At 41.8% G+C, this 22856-nt stretch overlaps 2 protein-coding genes across 5 annotated transcripts in view; one reads left to right on the forward strand and one right to left on the reverse strand.

The window, feature by feature from the left end:
- JAZF1 (JAZF zinc finger 1) overlaps positions 1 to 10439 on the forward strand; it is a 315518-nt gene extending 305079 nt beyond the window's left edge. The window contains exons 4-5 of one of the 2 annotated variants that reach the window (XM_081800347.1): positions 867 to 1036; positions 8106 to 10439. In XM_081800347.1, the coding sequence (XP_081656473.1) occupies positions 867 to 1036; positions 8106 to 8282 (347 nt within the window). In that variant the 3' untranslated portion in view covers positions 8283 to 10439. Of the gene's footprint in view, positions 1 to 866; positions 1037 to 1324; positions 1667 to 8105 lie in introns of those variants that run through there. The other variant, XM_081800348.1, reaches the window with a different exon arrangement.
- Positions 10440 to 10953: 514 nt separating this feature from the next.
- Positions 10954 to 22856, reverse strand: part of TAX1BP1 (Tax1 binding protein 1) — an 86330-nt gene continuing 74427 nt past the window's right edge. For all 3 annotated transcript variants that reach the window (XM_081800338.1, XM_081800337.1, XM_081800336.1), the window contains exons 17-18: positions 12794 to 12876; positions 10954 to 12034 (exon numbers count right to left, since the gene is read on the reverse strand). In XM_081800338.1, coding sequence (XP_081656464.1) covers positions 11833 to 12034; positions 12794 to 12876 — 285 coding nt within the window. In that variant the 3' untranslated portion in view covers positions 10954 to 11832. The remainder of the gene's footprint in view (positions 12035 to 12793; positions 12877 to 22856) is intronic.

The raw sequence follows: 22856 nt of genomic DNA on the forward strand, positions 1-22856 counted from the left end.
GTGCAAAAGCTCAAAATGCTTTGGGCCTCATTAAAAAAGAGCAAAAAGCGGCTGCTTGTTGAAGTGCTTCTCCATCCCCACCGTCCTGAACAGAAGTCCGTGAAGTAGATTTTTAACTCCATTCTGAGCAGAGCTCTTAACCTTGGGAATACAAGTGAATTCCCTCCTCTCATCTGAGCTGGGATGGGACAGCCCACCCTCCCGGGGAATGCTGTATGTGGCCAGAGAGACAGGTGTCCTTCCCTGGGGACAGATGTGGTCAGGAATTGTTTGGGCTCCCGTGGTCTTCCATGGGCTGGGACCTTGTATTCTGACCTTGAGTTTGGCTCAGAGCTTCAGGCGTTTCTGTCCCCCTGCTCCCTAGCTTGGGGTCACCCCCTTTTAGTTCCAAATTTCCTCATGGTCGTCTTGGCTCAAGCTCTAAAGAAGAAGATTTGAAATTAATTTCCACCGAAGTGTAGATACCTAATAAGTGTAAAATGTAATCCCATCCCACAGACTTCTGCATTTACTACGCCGGTAAGCGTGAAACATGGAATGTCAGCCACAGCATGTGTGTGTGTGTTGGGGCAGGGGTGTCTGTCGTCCTCGGTGTGGGCCTCACAGCCTCCCCAGCACCTCTGCGTCACAGACGGGCCTGCCACAGAGTCAGGTTCAAGCTCTTGCTCAGCTAATTCCCGGCCATGAATGGTTGGGAAACCCTTAATCTGCACGTCTCCGCCCTCACTGGAGTGCTCTCTCCCGGGGCAGGAGGCCCATCTGGTCACTGCCACGCCTCCTATCCTGGGGCTGGCGGGGGAGCAGACTGGAGGGAAGCACAGGCCAGGACGGCTGCTGACTGTCCTTGCCCTTCTCTGGCCCTGCAGGCAGCGAGTACGACGAGGAGGAGGTGGATTACGAGGAGTCGGACAGCGATGAGTCCTGGACCACGGAGAGCGCCATAAGCTCTGAAGCCATCCTCAGCTCCATGTGCATGAACGGAGGGGAGGAGAAGCCTTTTGCCTGCCCGGTTCCTGGATGTAAAAAGAGATACAAGGTAAAAGCAGGACCACCTCCCTTGGCATAACCGCATTAACTGCATGGGAACCGGCAGGCCCCCATCGGGGAGCAGCTCCTCACTTCTGGAGAGAGCCTCCCTCCCCTGGGCCGACCGGTGCCTGGTCCTCACGGAGACGTGGGCCTAGGGACAGGCAGGCCCCTGGGTTCTGGGTGTTTGGTGGGGTTGTCCCTTTTGCTGATCCAGGTGGAAGCTATAGGTCAAAAGAAGGGTTTGTTTGGTAGGAGGATCGTGTTTTTGACATTCTTCAAACTCCTGTCCTATCAGAATACCAAGCGTGTCGCCTGTTTATTTGCCACACACCTTCCCCAGCAGTCGGCTTATGCAGGTGGCTCACGGAGGACGACCTTCAAGTCTTAAAGGTGGTAGACGGAGGGTTTTTAGCTTTCAGCCCAGGAAGTTCTTGCTCCCTTCCCCGCGACCCCACCACCGGCATGAAAGATCAGGAGAAAAGGGGGCTTTGATATTTTTCTCACCAAACCGCCCACTTCAGCGCTCTGTCGGTGACAGAGGACACAGAACCCGTGTCTCTGAGAGCCTGACTGGGTGTCACGCGCGGCCAGGGACATTAAATTTTCTATTAAGAAAACTCAAAGGAAAAAACACAACATTCAAGGGTTGGTCCACAGGGCACCTTAAAAAAGCAAATTTGCACACTTTCTCCTGAGGTGTTTGCAGCTGTTTAAAATCTAGCTGGGAGATGGAAATCTAAAAATCAGGAACCTATGTGTGGTACATTTGACGATATGCTAATCTACCCAGAGCTCAGCAGACTGACTTTTTTAAAAAGGCTTAAAAGATGTACGATAGCATAAGCACTTCTCATACGGCTCTGAAACGTGTCCCTGAACACCAAACCAAACAAAACAACCCCTATTTCAGTATTTTTTGTACCGGCTGCTGATCTAAAAGTGGCCGAGGCTTTGCCTGTAGAAAATAGGCGACAGTGTTCTCATGGAAAGGCCGGATATGCTCTGTTTAAAACGAAGATGCCTGGGCGGGGGCGGGAGGATCCCCTCGGGGCTCGGGAGCCGCTCAGGGCAGGACGGGACTCAGAGTGGTGCACGTCGGTTTTCTGTGTCAGACTTGTGGAAGGCGTGGAAGGCGGAGAGGGGGAAAGGCCACCAGGTGGTTACCTCAAGAGGCCAGAAAGCAAAGGGATTGCCAGACAGGCTCGTTTTTCCGGAAGGTAGCCCCGGCACTGCAGAGTGTTTTCCTTCTTTTGTTTGTTTGTTTGTTTGTTTCAAAGTGGAGAAAGCTAGACCGAGAGGGTTCTGTTCTCGATTCCTACCTGCTCTCCAGATGCCACGTCTCTCCCCGCGGCTTTCACAGAGCCGTTCCTCGGGGCTGGGCCACTGGCTGCCTTCTCTCAAGCATCCAGACGCTGTTTAAGGGATGTCATGCACATCCACTGTGTTCAGAGAGGGAGCAGATATGAGCCAGACTGAGGCTGGCCCAAAAAAGGGGGGTTGAGGTGGGGGGGAAGCCACAGCCTTTATTCTGGCTGAAGAGCAAAAGGCACTCCCGCCTTCCCACCAGCTTCATTCCTTCCTCACAACCTTCCCCCCCGCCCCCGTCACTTGTTTGCTTGTCATTAGTCTTTTGCCATTCTTTTTCCTGGGTTTCCAGCAATTTCTCCTGCAGTTGCCTACATCTGGGTTGATGGGGACTTGAGTGCTCTTTCTGCCCCGAAGGCCAAAAGAAAATTGAGTGAGGCCTGGGCTACGGAGGCTGCCTGCTTCAGCACCACCAACTGACAAATGACATGGGCGGCAAGTAGTGGTCCCGATTTCCATGAGGGACGTGTGAGTTTCCTTTTCTGGGCCAGAATGCCCGGTCATGATACATGGGACAAGGACAAACATGTAACCACTCCTCCTAACCGTCTGCTTGAGGAGCGTGGTCATGTTCCCTAGTGTGACCTTTCTGCTGGGAAGTTACTGGGCACAGGGCAGTGGTGTTCTCTCGTGTAGTTACTGCATCTTATTGACTGCAGGATTGCTGGACTGGGTATTGGTTTGAGGAGGGTCTAATGAGCTGGTGTGCTGTGGGGTCAGGCGGAATCCAGAAGTGCCGCCATGTTGTTTATTCCCAGGGCTCCCTTCAGACTTGTCTCATTCCTTGCCCGCTGTTGGCAGAGAGTCTCTAACCACTTAGCCTCTTGGGCACGGACTCCAGATCAGCTCTTCTCACCATTTCTTGGCATTTGCAGAAGCAAAAGATGAGGTATCTAACTTTCCAGACTTCCTACTGAGCAGGGCAGGAGAGGGGCCCAGCAGGACAGCTGAGTCTCCATGTTGTTTCCCATATTAATCCCGTTGCCTAGGATGCCCCCTTCCCCTCTTCCATCAGTACATCTCATTTGAATTCCCCTCATTTCTCAAGGCACAGCTCAAATGCCACCTCCTCTGGAAAGCCCTCACCAGTTTCCCAGACTGAGTCCCCACTCATAGAATGAAGTTCTATATCCCCTGACCTTTCTACATGCTCCGTTCATATCACTAGAGAGCACTTACTGCCTTATCACCCCAAGGGTCCGTTTAGCTCATAGACCCCTCCTCAGCACCAAGCACAGGTCTTGGGCAAGTAGATACTCTGAAGATAAATGGAACAGAGGCAAAATGCGTGGGGAAGAGGACAGTGTGGGCCCCCCCCAGCTGACCACCAGAACCCCAAAGCAATTGGATGATTCATTCTGTTGGGTTTGTCTCAGACACATTCCAGGGTGAACATCTGATCCCATCCACCTTGGTGCTAGGCACTTTTTTTTTTCAGACTTCAGACGAGAGAGAGAGGACTCCCCAGCTTATAATTGGGAATGGCTTCAAAAGATGGGTTGAAGTGCTTCCTTTGATAGTTTTTAATATTAGAGTTATTAGAATTAAAGGCATTTTGCTACTTTTAAGAACTAGAAAGCAGAACAAGCTGTCCCCTGGGAAGTTTCTCTGAGAGGGTCCCTGCGCTACCTGGGGAACGCTATGGTTTCAGCACCATGAAGGAAGCTTGGCCTCTGATGTCTAGATACACAGCCAGGCAGGTGTGTTGCTGAAGGTTTTCTGAGAAGGGCACTTCAGCCATTCTCCCCGCTCAGTGGATCGAAACCTCCTTGCCTCTCCTAAGGGTCCCATCAGAAGCCCTGCTGGGGGCATAACTGACCACCTTTCTGGGTTGCAACTTGGCAGTAAATAATCAGAACTTTTAAAAAGTATCTGTATTCCTTAGCTCCATAATTGTCTAAGAAATGTATCCCAGGCACATCACCAGGGATGCAAAACTTGATACACAAGGTATTCATCACATTACTTACAGTCAGCACAAATTTGGGAAATACTAAATTTCTAACAATAGGGAAATGTAATAAAATCCTGCCAACAAAATCCTTTCAAAAAAATATGTAATGATGAATCCAATCTCGTTTTCTCTCAGGGGAAAATACTGAAAGATGTTAGTGATTATACCTGTTCTTTATGTCCCTTTGTATTTTCTAAATTTCGGCAGTTGCCTACCCTGGACACAGATTGCTTTAATAGAGCGAGTTAAAAAAAATGGGATTCCCGCCTGACTCACCCCGCATGTTGAGTCCGGTCCGGAGCAACTCGCTTTCTCAGCTCGTGGGCTGCTTGATGTCACCACGCTGCTGCAAGAGGCTTTACTTGCCATGCTGACATTACCACCCCCACCCACCCCAGCTTCGGTCTCTTCTTTTTTCTTCCTCATCAAAGCCCTGTGACTCCATCCTCTCCTTTATGTAGAACATCTCCTTATGTAGAACGCCCAGCTTGGCGCCCAGACTTTGTTTCATGATTTGATCTGGAGTGGCATTTTGAGAGGTTTGTTGTCCATTGACTGGTTCAGCTCCCTCATTAGGGCAGGTAGTTCCTGATGATAGAACCTGGCGTGGAAAAGAACTGATGCCATCCTTGGCCTGGCCCCCCACGTCAGGCCCTCCCTTGGACCTCCTGCCCAGCCCTTTCCTCCACATGGTAGCCCCGTGTCAGACCACTGTAATTCATAGACCATTTTCTCCAGATGGAGTGACCTGTCCCAATCCTTCCCAACTTTTAAGATTTTTCAAAGACCACCAACTGGTTGTACTAATTATTGAGTACCTAGCACTTCAGGTACATGGAATTCTGGGGGAAATGTGGGTTCTGGAATCAGGCATGCCTAGGTTCCTATCCCAGGTCTCAGGTCTATCATTCCCCTGCTCACTCACCTTCTCGGAGTGTCTGTTTCTCTAAAACATGAGTACTGGTTAAGAAACGAGACATCAAATACTCAGCATGAGCAGCTCCTGTTACTGCCCTTCCTTCCCCCCCCTTCCTTTTTCTCCCTTGCCCTTTCGAAGTTAGTTCCCTTCCTCTTTTCAGAAACCAGAGAATTGAAGCATTTGGTTTTCAAGTTGCGTGCCATTATTTACTTTTGTTCGTATTTCTGAAAGACCAAACTTCTTTCAGGATCTCTGTAATTATAAATGTCAGTGAATCTTTTTAAATCCCAAGTGTTAGAAAGTTCCCATTGCTATATGTGAATGAACAGATGGGGCAGACGGTGAATCGCATTGGAGCTTGTACTAACATTTGTGATAAGGCTGTCCCACTGACACTCGTGAACACTGTAAATCACAGCAACAGAGTTAACGTGGGTTTTTTAGGTTCTTTAGCCAACCCTGGAAATGCCACGTGTTTCCACATGTGCAATTGGCTTACTGATTTTTCCAGAGTAATAAAGCAAATGTATGGAGTTAGCTGTGTTTTCCTCACAGTCTCATGGCCAGACACACAATACGGTGTTTACAGTCAAGCTGGGAACAGACCACAGAACCTGCTGAAATCACCTCAACCTTGGGCTTGTCCTTCTGGCAAACACTGGATCTGGTCATGTTGGATTGGCTTCTTGTGGCTTTAGCAATTTCTGGTTTCAAACTTCCCTTCACCTAACTAATTATAAAAAATCAGGCCTGGATGGAGTATTTAAGCTTGTTGGTCAAATGTTTTTATTTTGGGTTCCCCCTATTTTCTGACGAATGTCTGTGGTACTGGGACACAGGGGTAGCTGGATACTTATTGACCCATCGTGCAACAAGTTCCCTGTGAAATCAAGGACATGAAATGTTTGAGTCACCTTTCATCTACAGAAAAGGACCCTACTAGGTGCTCAGTGAATATCTGTTGAGCTAATAAATGGGCTATTAGCAAGCAGACAAATGCAAATTTCTAGTTTTTGTGATCCAAGAGACTTCCTACTATATTGTTACTTAGAAAGCTGATGGTGCTTTTCTAAAACTGTTATTATCTGTCATGGTTCTGTGGGTTGCCGGGCACCAGCTAGGTGGTTCTTGCGTGGGTGTCTCATGCAGTTGCAGTAAGAGGTCAGCTCAGGCTCGACACAGAAGTTGGCTTTTACTCAAATCCCTCAGCTTCCGTTGGGATGGCTGGAACAGCAGGAGGCTGGCAGGGGTTATCTACCCATCATCTTAATGGGTCTGATTCTGCCACTGTCCCTGCTCTCCCGATAGCCCACCACAGCACATTATCCCCAGAATGCCTCTAGAACAACAGTGAGGGGTTTCCTTGCCCTGCAGGGAGAGACTGATGAATGGACAGAAACAAAGGTGAAGAAGGCCGAGAGCCAAGTTCAGGGCAGAGGGTATTTGTCCTTGTGCTTTGACTTGGTGGACAACCGTCAGTCCGACTCGGAACACAGCCAACTGGAGTTGCCATTTGGCACCCGTGGGTTCAACTAAGTCAAGTGGGATTCTCTACCAAAGGACTTTTAAAAAGTATTAATGTGCATTATGAATCTCTAAAAGGGAAATGTAAATAGTAATAACCACTTAACACATTTTAATGGCAATTCCCAACTTACTCCAGAACAGTGAACCATGTTCTAACAAATTCACTCACAAATGCTTGTTGAGCATCTACTGTGGGCCAGGCAGTGTGCTAGATCTAGCTCATGAAACAATAGCTGTCCATCCCTATATGTGGGAGCTCAGTAAGGGCATCTTACGAATAAAGTTCAAGACCACTGTGTTGGAATCCTTCAGGTGGGCTTAGGACTAGGCTCATTGGGACTAAATTCATAGAATACTTTAGGAAACAGCCTACTCTTCCCGGTAATCAGTTCTCAACAACTTTGTCTCAAGCCCTTTCTTTTCTCTTCCCTTACTCCCAAATCTGGCAATAGCTGACTTGAGAATTGAGACCCATCCCTAACACCACCTCTGCCATTTATTCTTTAATCTTCCATCAGTTACTCAATACCTATTTTCTCAGCATTTAATTGGGATGAACAATAGTAAAGTAAGTCTGTAGGAGTGATTCTAGGCATGGAGTCTTACAGCAAAACCAGTTAGTAGAAAACCAGACGGCATTTTGATATTTTGTTTCACTTGGGATTTGTACACCACTTTGAAGTTTGGAACTCTTATGTTGCTGAGACTTCCATAACCTAAGTTTTTAAAGTTTATTTGTATGTTTGAAATGCAGTACATAAACGTAAGGCCCAGTCTACCCATAGGTGCTTATTTAACACAACTATGCTAGGGCATGATTTGGGCACGTAAGATAGGTTTTTCTCACAGCTGTCTGGAAGCGAAACATGAGCTATGTTTCTATATCAAGGATTTATAGATGTCTTCAATTCTATTGCCTGTGTTTTTTCTTTAAAAAGACAGTTTTTTGGCCACCCTAAGGATATGTTATATAATTGTTTGTTGTTAACACTCTTCCAAGTAGAAAAATCCACAGGGGAAGCAAAGTTCTAGGCAGAGGAAAGTGCTTCCTTATACAGTCTTAAATATATATTCTGTGTAGAATTTGAGGAAGCCAGTACTTTCATTTTCAGAGTAAGGGCATAGTTTGCGACCCAGTCTGCACAGCCCACAATTACATTAGACTGCTTGAAATGGAGTTCTTGCAAAGCCTACTAGGTACACTCCTGCCATCCAGGAGATGTCCAGTTGTAATCCAGACCCACACCAAGGTTTTCCCCCGTCTGACACTTTGATTGCATCTAATAGGTGATCTTTTTGTCTTCTCCACAGAATGTGAATGGCATAAAGTACCACGCTAAGAATGGTCACAGAACACAGATTCGTGTCCGCAAACCATTCAAATGTCGTTGTGGTAAGAGTTACAAGACAGCTCAGGGCCTGCGGCACCATACAATCAATTTCCATCCCCCGGTGTCGGCTGAGATTATCAGGAAGATGCAGCAATAACATGCTGGTCATAACTGTGCCAAGAAATCCTCACCAGCAGTTGCTGATTTTGAAAACAGCCACCTTTTTTCAGGGGAAGCATTCAGCAACCCTTTAAAGAATTAAATGCATGCTTTAAATTTTTTCTGTAATTTTGGAATGATGTATCTTTGTAGTTGATTTTGTACATTTGCACATGTAATCATCATACCCATTTTCATTACTTTGATATAAGGTGCTAAAAAAAAGCTCTAGGTTCTTCAGCACATTTCCCCCAAAATAAAATTGAGGGCATGTTGCATATTATTTAGTTGTATTGCAGTGATATCAATGGGGGGGAGGGGCTGGCACTGAGATTTTTTTTTCCCCAAGATTGTAATGTGATTGAAGTTTTTCAACACATCAACTCACTATGTTCAAAACCAAAATAATACCTTCATTATCAAACTGGTTACCATGCCTTACATAATATAGTTAGTTGTGAGTAGAAAGACTTTAGGTAATGGAAATATAAATAAGAATGTTTAACATAATATGCTAAAAATATTTTCATATTTAAATAACATACATAAAAGGTGTGCTTTCTGTGTTTTATATTATCTTGCAAATCCTTTTGCCCCTTAAGCTGAAAATCTTGCCATCTGACTTACCAATCATTTTAGTGTTATAAATGGCATTTTTGTACAGAATAGTCTCTTCAGTTCACTCATTAACACACATTCATTGAGTGCCTGCTGGGTGCAAGGGATTCGGTTTATGCCTGTTGATATTTCTGGACCAAGATACCAGTTTAGTGAAATAATACTTTTCCCTAAAATCTGTTAGAAAACACTTTGAAATACTTAAGTGCAAATTTTGTGTGTGTGAAATTTAGTTCTAGCTTCATCTTTAGGTGAAGTTTTAAAGCACTTTGTAGTTCTCTATTGCCAACAGATTTAATGTTTTATGTGTTGCCAATTCTTGCAACCACTGCCCTAACAAAATTGTGGGTTGCAAATAATGAAAATTCCAAGCACGTTTCAAAGAGAACATTTTTCTTAAGACCCCTTACTGCCTCTTCTTCATGCTCATTGTGTTTTTAGACTTTTTTTTAAAGGCACTTTTTCCATCACATTGTAGAGGTCTGTATTCCCACTGGAAATATCTGTTTAGCTTTATAAAACATTTTGCTGAAATACGAAATTGAGCCTTATTGACAATTAAGTGCTTCTTGCAGCAGGTGGTCAAAGAGAGTGACCTACGTCTGGACCATTCCTGAAGTTTTTCTCACCAACAATACCATCATGCCTTGAGTGTTCTTTTCTCCCAAGTGCTATTCCTTAAACATGCAAGAGTTTACCAACTGCCTCATTATGCAATAAAAATTGCTCTGAGATGATGGCTAACTGCCCACAAAACTGGTGAAAAGCAAGCTCAAACTGCTTATAACTTTCTTCCCATGTTCCCATTTCATGAAAGTCTTACAGCTGGGAAGCAGGTGTCCCTCAATTTTTCAGACAGTTCGAAAGGATGACAGTTCTGCTGACCAGATGGGTAAGCTTCTATATTCTTAAGTTGTGAATCCCTCATAATGAGGGATTCACAAGGATTTATAAAGACACTGCCCTCTAAAAATTTCCTCAGATCTATGAAGAGTGGTCTTGGTCCTGAATATACAGTGTTACATGTTTAAAAGGGTGATCAGACATGAGAAGCAACTAGTTGGTGCATAAGAAGGCCCTACTTGGATATTTCATATCTACCTACAATTGACCAAAATTTTTTAGGCCAGCAGTTATTATTTAGCTTCGCTCCTTCTAGCGCAAGAAACTGTAGGCTGGATCAGTAGTTCAACAGCTAAAGTCATAAAATAGTCATTGTGCATGTTAAATTTCTTTCAACTATAAAACAAATTCAATTTCTATTTGCTTATTCATTGTGACAGTATTACTAAACAGGTAAGGATGGGAATATTTTGTTATACCGTGTATAGTGAATGTATTGTACTGTGTCTGTGAAAACTGTGCTTTAAATTATATTTTCGTATGTTTTGTTGGGGACAGAGCACATTAAGTTTGAAAGCAACAGAGGTTTGTTTTAGAAGTGAAGGCAACTTAATCAAAATTGCTGTCAAGAAAAGCTGCTTATAAATGTAAATGAAATCACATTTAAAATAAACTGCCTCTGACCCAAAATAAACATGGCTCTTTATTAGTGTCCGTTACCACTCTAGTATTGGAAGGATACTTTTAAGATTGGCATGCTCCATAATTAAATGATGCAACACGAAAATGCTACCACTGACCATATTTTACCTGCATCTCCAAGGGAGGGAAGACGTGGAGTCTTCAGTACTACTGCCTTCCAGCCTGCCATGTCTTGTTTTGCTCTACACTCAAAATTATTTTTAAAGGATTCCAGCAATACAAATTCTGCTTTCAGAAACAAACACAAGCGACATGATGTGTATGCAGTTCACACACACAGCACACCGAAATGCCACCACACTGAATATCAGGTTAAAATATCCTAGCTAATTTGCTTTTAAGACAAATATTGTGATAACTACAAAAGAAGCAAAATCGACGTCAGTAAATTCTTATTAACATTCATATTTTGAGATACCGTTCAGAAATTTGTTTAAAGGCCCAGACCAAGGGAAAAAAAGTTTAGACTTAATGAAAAGCTATCGCAAATAAATTCGACAATGAAATTACACATCTCCAAAAATGTGTCCTCTTTAATAAGAATACAAGACATAATGAACACATTGATTTGCGTTTATAACATCACATTTTTAATCAAGAAAATGTGAAAAAGATATGGATACATTTTCTGTGATTTTATGCCACAAACACCACTGTTCAGTAGATCATTTAATATCAAACAACTGCACTAACCTATCTTGTTCCATTCTCCCATTAGATAGAAACACAACGTCAAGACGGCTTAAAAATAATCGTTCAGGTCATTCTAAAATGTTTTAGTCATAAAATTAGCAAAATATGCCTTCTATCCCTAAAGCAAACATTTCAAATATAAAATGTATTTGCTCTACCGCAAGCATGTGAACTCATTCTACATGCAGTTCCATTTTCTAAAGGTTGAAAAACCATCCTTTCATGAGCTAAATTATGGAAGTTTCTGTATTCAAAGAATTACTTTGCAAGACTATAATGATAAATTACTTTTATTACATAATATTTAGTAGTCATGCTCAATCAACAAGGTCAACAGAAACTTGTAAATATGCTAAATGACACACTACATATATTTTCATTGTGGTAACATTAATCCATTGCCTTTATTCATATAGTTTTGCAAACTGGGGAATAAATAAAGATACAAACATAAGAACTTTTCTTAAGCTGGTAAGATTAACAGGGGTTACAATTTTATTTACTGATAAGCTAAGCTAAAGACGGACTCTGACCCTGGTAACACAAACTCAAAAGTAGCGCTTGTTCAAAAAAGTGTGGTAGAGGGTGCACGGAAATGATACCTTGTGGTCTCCATAGTGGTCTATTTGAAGTGATTCTTTTTTTTTTTTTTTAATTGCTGAACTGTGTTACTAACTCAGAATAGAAAGTAACTAGTCAAAATTTAAAACATTCTGATCAAAATGGGTCTGCACATGCCTTTCAAAGCCCTGCTGGTCATAGTCAGGAGGGAATTGCTCACTGCACATTGGGCACACCTTCCAGTGACTTTCAACATGTTCTTCAAATTTGCTCTGATCATAGTTGGGAGGGAACATTAACTCACAGAGGGGACACTTCTTGTGAACATCAAAGCTTAAAGAAATAGGAAAATGAAAGAATTATGTATTTCTAATAGCAATAATCTTCAGGATATGACAATGTTATATTTATCTAGGCAAGCTAATATTCACCCTAAATGACTTACCTTGAAAGTTTTCAGTTACTTCAGAAATCTCTTTCTGCTTCTAAAATACTTGCTACTGACAACTGTGTAAACCACTGATAAAGCCTCTAAATTGAGTTTCACAATTTGACGAAAACATTTTTGTTAAAATCAAGCATATTATGTAAAATGAAGATTAACAAGAATTTCTCAATTTTTAATTAACAGAAAATGCCTTCTGTAAAACTATAAAGATTAATAGAACTTATAACTTCCCAACAGTATATTCATTCAAACCTTACGAGTATTTATTAGCACTGGTTCTCAAAGTATTACATGCATCAGAATCACTGGAAGGCATGTTAAAACACATATTGCTGGGATGCCTGGGTGGCCTTTAGCTCAGGTCATGATCTCAGGGTCCTGGGATAGAGCCCCCAAGGCCGAGCTCCCTGCTTAGCAGGGAGTCTGCTTCTCCCTCTCCCTCTGCCCCTCCCCCCTGCTCATGCTCTCTTAAAATTTAAAAAAAAAAACACACACGTATTGCTGGGACCCACACCAAGAGTTTCAGGTTCAGGAGATCTGGGTACAGCCTGATCATGTGCATTTCTAACAAGTTTCCAGGGACCATACTTTGAGAACCACTCATCTACATAACCCAAATTCTACACAGGAAAAAGAAAAATTACCTGGAATCAAAGCAAAAGCCTGCTCCATGCCCACGTAAGTGCTGACTTGGAGCGTCAGGAGCAGTGGGCACATTCTCCTCTTCCTAGGCAAAAAATAATTTTGCAACTTTTGAGCAAAGTGAAACTGAATGTAAATTCCTTAATTCAAGCATAGTATAAAGGAATTAAGATCACCCTTTCTAAAATCCTACTTCTGTTACATTTTCACATAAAGGTTTTTTTTTTTTTTTTTAAAAGGTTTTATTTATTTATTTGAGACAGAGAGAATGAGAGACACAGAGAGCACATGAGAGGGGGGAGGGTCAGAGGGAGAAGCAGGCTCCCTGCCGAGCAGGGAGCCTGATGCGGGACTCGATCCAGGGACTCCGGGATCATGACCTGAGCCGAAGGCAGTCGCCCAACCAACTGAGCCACCCAGGCGCCCTCACATAAAGGTTTAAAAGTTAGTTTTTACAGAGCATTTCACTATGAACTAAGTCTTACCTTCTTGAAATAAAAAGCAGTGCTTAGTGGAACAGAGAATACAGCACACCTGTATGTGTGAATGTGTGAATGACAAACCCTGTTGTGAATATCTAACAGACTGTCAAGTAAGATTCCTAAAAATCTATAAATCTGAAAGAAAACATTGGTTTGGATTTCCATGTCGACACATCCCTGTGGTCTTTGTTGTTGTTGTTAATAGACTCCACATCCAGTGTGGAGCCCAACATGGGGCTTGACTCACGACCTTGAAATCAAGACCTGGGCTAAGATCAAGAGCCAGGAATTTAACCCACTGAGCCACCCAGGCACCTACCCTGCTGTGGTTGCTTTTTAGAGATCTGTATGCTCTCTATCAACAACCAAGTACAGAGGCTCTCACTTCACATCAAAAGCAGTCACATCTCCCAAATGCCCATTTGCTCTCTTCCTGAGCAGCTCTGTTAGCCGCTCTCATGTTATGAACAGTCTGTAAATAGGTAGAGCAGGCACTGATGAACGTCCTTACACTGCTGGGTAGTTATGCTCGTTCCGGAGCTGCTATTAATGGGCTAAGTAGTCAAGTCTGTCATGGTAAGAGGTACGAAGAAAATGTATGTGGTGTGAAATTTGAAGGAAACAAAGACAAACTGACTTATCTTGTTGGGGGGGGTAGGCAGGGGAGGATACTTGGTTATTATTTTGATGATTATCCCTTCCTGAAAGGTCCAAGAAAGGGTAAGGGGCTCTTTTTTATTTTATATTGATCACATGAGAAAATATTTTTGCTTATATATGATTCCCTGCTAAATAACCTAGTATGTACGTATTTTTTCAGTGTGGTAACATTAAAATAATCCCGGTTTCCTTCATTCTTACAGTTTTGCAAACTGCGAAATAGATACAAAACAGAAAAAACTTTTAATCTTTAGTAAGATTAAAAGAGGTTACAATTGTTTTTATTGATAAGCTGAAGACTGACTCTGACCCTGGTAACACCAAACTCAAAGTAGCTCTTGGTCAGAAAAGTGTGGTAGAGGGGCGCCTGGGTAGCTCAGTTGTAAAGCATCTGCCTCCGGCTCAGGTCATGATCTCAGGGTCATGGGATCGAGACCCGTGTCTGGGCTCCCTCCCTGTTTCTCTCTCCCACTCGCCCTGCTTTTATTCCCTCTCAAGCTGTCTCTCTGTCAAATAAATAAAATCTTTAAAAAAGGAAAAAGAAAAAAAAAAGTGTGGTAGAAGGTACATGGAAGGGATACCTTGTGGTCTCCATCGTGGCCTATTTGAGGTGATTTTTTCTTTAACTGCTAAACTGTATTACTAACAATAAAAAGCAGTCAAAATTTAAAATATTCTGATCACAACGAGTCTGTACATGCCTTTCAAACCCATGGTGGTCACAAGTCGAGGGAACTGCTTGCTGCACAAAAACAAGATAAATAAAACCAGCCTAATGAAGGATTGAGAAATTGGGGAATAGAAGACTTTATATACTTTAAGAATTAAGTCTACAAGTAACTAAAATTCAGACAGGTTTTAAATCTGGAGGTACAAAGACGTAAGATGATATAGCTGAATCAGCTAAACCTAGTATGTATGACAATAAATTTTTGATTGTGTGTCACGGTAGTGCTAGCTGCCAGATTTGGGCCTTCCAGCAGCAATACTTGAAACAATGATTTGCTTAAAGAACTATATATAAAATAATGACAATGAATACAATTTCCCCATTTATCTTTGAAAAAAGAGGCGAACTTTAAAATTTTGAAATGCTATCGAAGAGAATAATGGAAAAGAAAGGGAAGGTCTTGATGTTTAACTATCAAAATTCTTGATGATGGATACTTGTAATAAAACGCCACTTTCCAAGGACCAAAAATACAGCCTACACCAATTTACTGCTTTCATGAATCAGCTAACAATAGAGTTTGCTGCTCAAGTGCTAGACTTAAACCAACCTATCTGACAGTTAACCATGGGGGGGGGGGGCGCGCAGGGGAAGCAATTTTTTTTTTTTACCTTTACACTTTCTAAGCCATATATAATTTGGTAATGATAACCCCATTAATTCGTACCTTCTACCACCTATTACCTAATAAAAGGGGAGAGGGACTCAACAGAATTCTAGATGTTACAATGAGACATAAGTGCTCATGAAATAAGAAATCACCTACTCAGTTCAAAACCAGAAAGTGTGTCGTAAGTTCTCTGAGTAGCCAATTCATATAAAGTCTGGTGATCCTGACACGCGAAATGACCAAATTTTCACTCATTTATTCTATTTTACTCATCAAGCTTGATTAATTTCCAAAATCATACTGGATTAAATATAACAAATTAGACTGGAAGTAAGGTTACACAGGCAGGCCCACTGTCAGCAACAAAAAATGGCTACTAGTAAAAAAGAAAAGCGGACAAGAACTCAAAACATCAGTAATATTTCAGCACTGGATCACACAGCTTCACTAACAAAACATGAAGACACTGTTTAATGTTCATTTTTAAATTAATAAACTAGAACAATCAAGGCTGTATTAGGTATTCTTTAAGAAGGCAGAGAATCATGTATTCTATCTGAGAAAGAGTTCTGCCCCAAACTGCTAAAATAATTACATTTTAGTACTGGAAACAGTCAATGCAAAAATATTTTTGAATAGGTTTTAAAGTACCAGTACCTAGTCTGTTGGCTAAGCTGCCAAAATAATACCAAACTGAAATATATTTATGAACAATCCCAAATAATTATATCTTAAGAAAACATTAACAGCATTTTAACCTCCACAAAGATCTAAACCACCTTACATTGTTCATCTACTTTGAGAACCATCAGCACAATACTATTTCTACTACAAAACAAAGGAAACAATCTATAGTAATATACTGAAGCTCTATATGAAACTCAAAAACTTCTTATGAGATGCCCAACTCAAAATCTAGTCTATAAAAATTCTTGGGGCACCTGGCTGGTTCAACCGAAAAGAACATGCAACTCTTGATCTCAGGTATTATGAGCTCAAGCCCCACAATGGGGTGTAGAGATTACTAAAAAATAAACTTAAAAAGTAACCAAGAAAATATTTTTTAAAAAAGAATTACTGTTTTCTTCTCAAAGTATATAACCAACTTAAACATCTGGAATAGCATTAAGATGGGTTAATCTCTTGGACAATAAAAGAAATTTATAAGGTTAATCATACTAAATTCAAAATAAGGCTTTCAGGGGCACCTGGGTGGCTCAGTTGGTTAAACAACCCAACTTGATTTCGGCTCAGGTCGTGATCTCAGGGTCGTGGGATTAAGCCCCATGTCGGACTCTGAGCTCAGCACAGAGTCTGCTCCAGATTCTCTCTCTCTTCCTCTGCCTCTGCCCTCCCCCCACCCTCCCCTTCCCCGTGCACACTCTCTTGCTCGCTCTCAAATAAAATCTTCAAAATAAGGTTTTCATACTAAATTAAGGTCACTAAAATCATACTAAATAGAGTTAATCATACTAAATTCACTCCCCCTGCTTGTGTTCCCTCTCTCGCTGTCTCTCTCTCTGTCAAAATAAATAAATAAAATCTTTTTTAAAAATAAATAAATAGGGGCGCCTGGGTGGCTCAGTTGGTTAAGCGACTGCCTTTGGCTCAGGTCGTGATCCTGGAGTCCCGGGATCGAGTCCCGCATCGGGCTCCCTGCTCGGCGGGGAGTCTGCTTCTCCCTCTGACCCTCCTCCCTCTCATGCTCTCTGTTTCTCATTCTCTCTGTCTCAAATAAATAAATAAAATCTTTAAAATAAATAAATAAATAAATAAATAAATAAAAATAAAAAATGCAATCATGATCAAACTAGCAATATACACTCAGGAGCTAATGACTAAGTTACACCACTTCAATCATTAGGATCTAGACAACAGGACTATACAATCAGCATATATCAGACTGTGCTTTAATTCTGCCTTTGCTTAAGAATTATTAATGGGAATATTAGGTATCATTCAGGAGTTAATAATGTCAAGGAAGAAAGGTCCACCACTTAGTAAACCTTACCAAGTTGATAAAATTACTTTAGTTCGATAGCTTACAAAACATTTACTAAGGCCAAAGATAATGCGTTAAGAGAAAAGAGAATAACAGTGACTGTTGAACTTTTACAGAAAACTATATTTTTTATCCCTGAAAACTTTGTATTATTATATAATATTAGTCAACATTTTTCTTTTTATGAGATGTTACTGTTTAAGTTCTGCCAAACATCCATTTCTAAGCAATAGAGCATGTCACTGAAGGAGTGTCATTAAACTCTAACTATATAAAGATATTCAAAAAAGAGAAAGCAGACTTCCAAAGATGATGATAGGAGGACCCTATGTTCACTTCGCCCCAGGCTAATAACATGTCAGGGCAAATAACCCAAAAAACAACCTGAAGACTGGCAGAACAAACTCCAAAACAAAATGGTGAGAAAGGCCACATAGAAGAAGGTAGGAGAGCAGAGATGAGGTGGGGAGCTAAACCCTGCAGGTCTGGCTACCAGAGGGAGCCACAGGGGCAGAGACGTATAAGAACAACTATCAACACCAGGAGCCTACAAGGAGAAGATGAATCCCCATAGCATTTGGCTTTGAATATTAGGTGGGCTAAATTTCATGAGTTCTTAAAACCAGCGGGGACTTAAATCCTCTGGGACTTTAAAAATCAGCAGGCTCAATCTGAGAAAGCCCAGAGGGCAATAGGAAACTGAGCCCCTGTCCTTAATGAGACAGCACAGCAAACATCCCACAGAGATCAACTTGAAGCAGCAGCCTGAAAAGTGCTTGGGGCATATAGGAGGGAGAGTTAGTTACTAATCTCAGAGTTCACTAAGGAACTTCTCTAGGAACAAAGGATCTAGCAGGTGCCATTTCTCACTCCCACCAACCCCCACCCCCAGCATAATCACATGGCCACCTGCGGAAACCGGCAGGGCATCAGCACTCACTAACTTGCTTACACCATGCCCCATCCCCTCCAGCCAGGCCTGCCTGAGTTCCAGGGCTGTGGGTCCCCTCCCTAAGACAACCTGTGCAAACCTTGCCAACACTGTCTCACCCAAGCTCCAGTGGAGGACAAACACATACTGTTAAAACTGCACCACCCCCACCCAGACACGCTTTGCACTTCAGCCCCAGCCGGCCCAGTCTCCAGACCAGCTACATCTCCTCTGTGGAAGAGGACTAGCACACACAATTTGCACCCCTGCCTGCCTGCACTTTGGGGAGCAGCCACGGCCAGCCCTGGCCTAGCGGTGGCTGCTCACCCGCTGTGGATGAGGACCAGCACCAACTTGTTAAAGAGCCCACTACTTTCAGAACAAAAGACAGAACTGACTTTTCTAACACAAAGAAACAGAGTTAGGAGATAGAGGAATATGTCCCAAATGAAAGAAGAGGACAAAAATCACAAGAGGGGACCTAAGTGAAGCAGGACGAAGTAATATGCCTGATAGAGAATCTAAAGTAATGATCAAGATACTCACTGGACCTCAGAAAAGAGTAGAAAACATCAGTAAGACTCTTAACACAGAGAGAAAAAAAAAAAAAGAATCCATCAGAGATGAAGAACACAATCATGAAATTAAAAATACATGTGATAGGGATGCCTGGGTGGCTCAGTTGGTTAAGCGTCTGCCTGCAGCTCAGGTCATGATCCCAGGGTCCTGGGATCGAGGCCCACATCAGGCTCCCTGCTCGGCGGGGAGCCTGCTTCTCCCTCTCCCTCTGCCTGCCGCTCCCTCTGCTTGTGCTCTGTCAAATAAATAAAATCTTAAAAAAAAAAAAAAATACATGTGATAGAGTAAATAGGGTGAGGGAAGCAGAGGTACTCAGAAAACTGAGTAATGGAAAATAATCAAGCTGAGCAAGTGGAAAAGAAAATTACACAAAATGAGAACAGACTTAGGGACACATGACTCCATCAAGCATTAATAACACTCACATTATAAGGATCCCAGAAAAAGAAACGAGAAAAGGGGGCAAAAAATTTATCTGAAGAAATAATAGCTGAAAACTTCCCTAACCTGGGGAAGGAACAGATACCCAGATCCAGAAGGCAGAGCTCCCTACAAAATCAACCAAAGGGGTCCAGACCAAGACACATAATAATTATCACTACTTTATGCCATTTTAAAGGAAAAAAAAAATTTTTTTTTTAAGATTTTATTTATTTATTTGACAGAGAGACAGCAAGAAAGGGAACACAAGCAGGGGGAGTGGGAGAGGGAGAAGCAGGCTTCCCGCGGAGCAGGGAGCCCGATGCGGGGCTCAATCCCAGGACCCTGGGATCATTACCTGAGCCAAAGGCAGATGCTTAACAACTGAGCCACCTAGGCGCCCCAAGAAAAAATTTTTAAAGCAGCAAAAGGAGAGAGTTACATACAAGGGAAACCCCAGAAGGCTGTTAGTGGATTTTTCAGCAGAAACTTTTAAGGCCAGATGGGAGTGGCATGATATATTCCAAGTGCTGAAAGAGAAATATCTGCAGCCAAGAATTCTATCCAGCAAGGCTTTCAAAATAGGAGACTGTTTCCAGACAAACAAAAACTAAAGGAGTTCATGACACTAAACCAGCCATACAAGAAATATTAAAGGGGACTCTGAATGGAAAAGAAAGACTGTAAGTGCAATATGAAAAGTAGAAAACATAAAAGCAGTAAGAACAAGCTTATCGGGGCGCCTGGGTGGCTCAGTTGTTAAGCATCTGCCTTTGGCTCAGGTCATGGTCCCAGGGTCCTGGGATCGGGCCCCACATCGTGCTCCCTGCTCAGCGGGAAGCCTGCTTCTCCCTCTCCCACTCCCCCTGCTTGTGTTCCCTCTCTCGCTGTCAAATAAACAAAATCTTAAAAAAAAAACAAGCTACTCTGTAAAAATCAGTCAAGGCATTCACAAAATAAAAGAATACAAAACATGACACCATATATACCAAGAATGTGGGTGGGGGAAAGGAGTAAAGAATGGGTTCAAACTTAACCATCGATTTCATATAGACTGCAATATGCAGAAGATGTTACATACAAACCTAATGGTAACCACAAAGCAAAAATCAGTAACAGATATGCAAAGAATAAAGAGAAAGGAATCCAAGTATATCACTAAAGCCAGCAAACCATTAAAGAGAGCAAGGGAAGAAAGGATCAGAGAAAAAAAACTACAAGAACCACCACAAAACAAGTAACAAAATGGCAACAGATACATATCTATCATTAATTTGAATGTAAGTGGACTAAACATTCCAATCAAAAGACATGGGGTGACAGAGTGGATTAAAAAACAAGACCCATCTATATGCTGTCTACAAGAGACTCACTTTTGACCTAAAGACACCTGCAGATTGAAAGTGAAGGGATGGAGAAACGTTTATCATGCAAATGGATGTAAAAACGAAAGGTGGGGTAGCAATATTTATATTAGACAAAATAGACTTTAAAACAAAGACTAGGGGCACCTGGGTGGCTTAGTTGTTAAGCATCTGCCTTCGGCTCAGGTCATGATTTCAGGGTCCTGAACAGAGGCCTGTGTCAGGCTCCCTGCTCAGCAGGGAGTCTGCTTCTCCCTCTTCCTCTGCCCCTCCCCTGCACTTGTGCTCTCTCAAATAAATAAAATCTTTAAAAAAAAAAAAAAAAAAAAAGACTAACAAGAGACAAAGGACACTAAATAAAGGCGACAATCAACAAGAAGATATAACAACTGTAAATATTTATGCATCCAACAAAGGAGCACTCAAATACATAAAAGTTAATAGCAAACATAAAGGAACTAATTGATAGTAATGCAACAATAGTAGGGGACTTTAACACCCCACTTACATCAGCAGGCAGATCATCCAAACAGAAATCAATAAGGAAACGTGGGTTTGAACACACTGGACCAGACGGATTTAACAGATATATTCAGAGCATTCCATCCTAAAATAGCAGAATACATATTCTTTTCAAATATACATGGAACATTCTCCAGGGTAGACCACATATTAGGCTACAAAACAAGTCTCAATAAATTGAAAACGATCAAAATCATACCAGGAATCTTTTCTGACTACAACATTATGAAACTAAAAATTAAACACAAGAAGAAATCTGGAAAGACATAAATAATAAACAATGAATGGGCCAACCAAGAAATCAAAGAATAAAAAATTACATGGAGGGGCGCCTGAGTGGCTCAGTTGGTTGAGCGACTGCCTTCGGCTCAGGTCATGATCCTGGAGTCCCGGGATCGAGTCCCGCATCGGGCTCCCTGCTCGGCAGGGAGTCTGCTTCTCCCTCTGACCCTCCCCGCTCTCCTGCTCTCTGTCTCTCATTCTCTCTGTCTCAAATACATAAATAAAATCTTTAAAAAAAAAAAAAAAAAAAAAAAAAATTACATGGAAACAAATGGAAATGACAACACAACAGACCAAAATCTTTGGGCTGCAGAAAAACCGGTTCTAACAAGGTAATTTACAGCAATACAGGCCTGCCTCAAGAAGCAAGAAAAAGGGCGCTTGGGTGGCTCAGTTGGTTAAGCGTCTGCCTTTGGCTCAGGTCATGATCCCAGCATCCTGGGATCGAGCCCTGCATCAGGCTCTGTGCTTGGCAGGGAGCCTGCTTCCCCCTCTCCCTCTGCCTGCCTGTCTGCCTACTTGTGATCTGTCAAATAAATAAATAAAATCTTTAAAAAAAAAAAGAGGGCAAGAAAAATCTCAAATAAATCACCTCACCTTACATCTAAATGAGCTAGAAAATAACAAAAAACCCAAAACCAGAAGGAAGGAAATAATAAAGATTAGAGCAGAAATAAATGATATAGAAACTAAAAAGACAAAAAACAGAATAGATTAATGAAAACCGGGAGCTGGTTCTCTGAAGAACAAAATCGATAAACCTCTGGCCAGATTCATTAAAGGGGAGAAGGCAGGGGGAAAAAAAAAGCAGCACATATGCCAAAAATATCCAAAAACCCCAGGAAGGACTCAAACAAAATCACAAATGAAAGAGGAGAAATAACAACCAACACCATAGAAATACAAACAACTGGCATATAATTCTTCATAATATTCTCTTGCAACAAATTGGACAACCTGGAAGAAATGTATAAATTCCTAAAAACCTATGACCTACCAAAACTAAAACCAGAAAAAATAGAATAATTGAACAAACCGATCACCAGCAATGGTACTTAACAATCAAAAAACTACCAACAAACAAAAGTCCAGGACCAAATGGCTTCACAAGTAAATTCTATCAAACATTTAAAGAGGACTTAATACCTGTTCTTCTCAAACTATTCCAAAAAATAGAGAAGAGGAAGGAAAACTTCCAATTTTCATTCTATGAGGCCAGCATTACCCTGATAACAAAACCAAATAAAGACACCACAAAAAAAGAGAACTGCAAGCCAACATCTCTGATGAACACAGATGCAAAATTCCTCATCAAAACACTAGCAAACGGAGTCCAACATTACATTAAGAAATCATTCACTGCTATCAACTGGAATATTTTTGCAGTGTGGAAGGGTGGTTCAATATTTGCAAACCTATCAACATGATACATCAAATCTATAACAGAAGAAAGAAAATCCATATGATTACCAACAGATGCAGA

Source organism: Leptonychotes weddellii, chromosome 12 (genome assembly GCF_054177405.1).
Source record: "Leptonychotes weddellii isolate Sample4059 chromosome 12, ASM5417740v2, whole genome shotgun sequence".
Classification (NCBI taxonomy): Eukaryota; Metazoa; Chordata; class Mammalia; order Carnivora; family Phocidae; genus Leptonychotes; species Leptonychotes weddellii.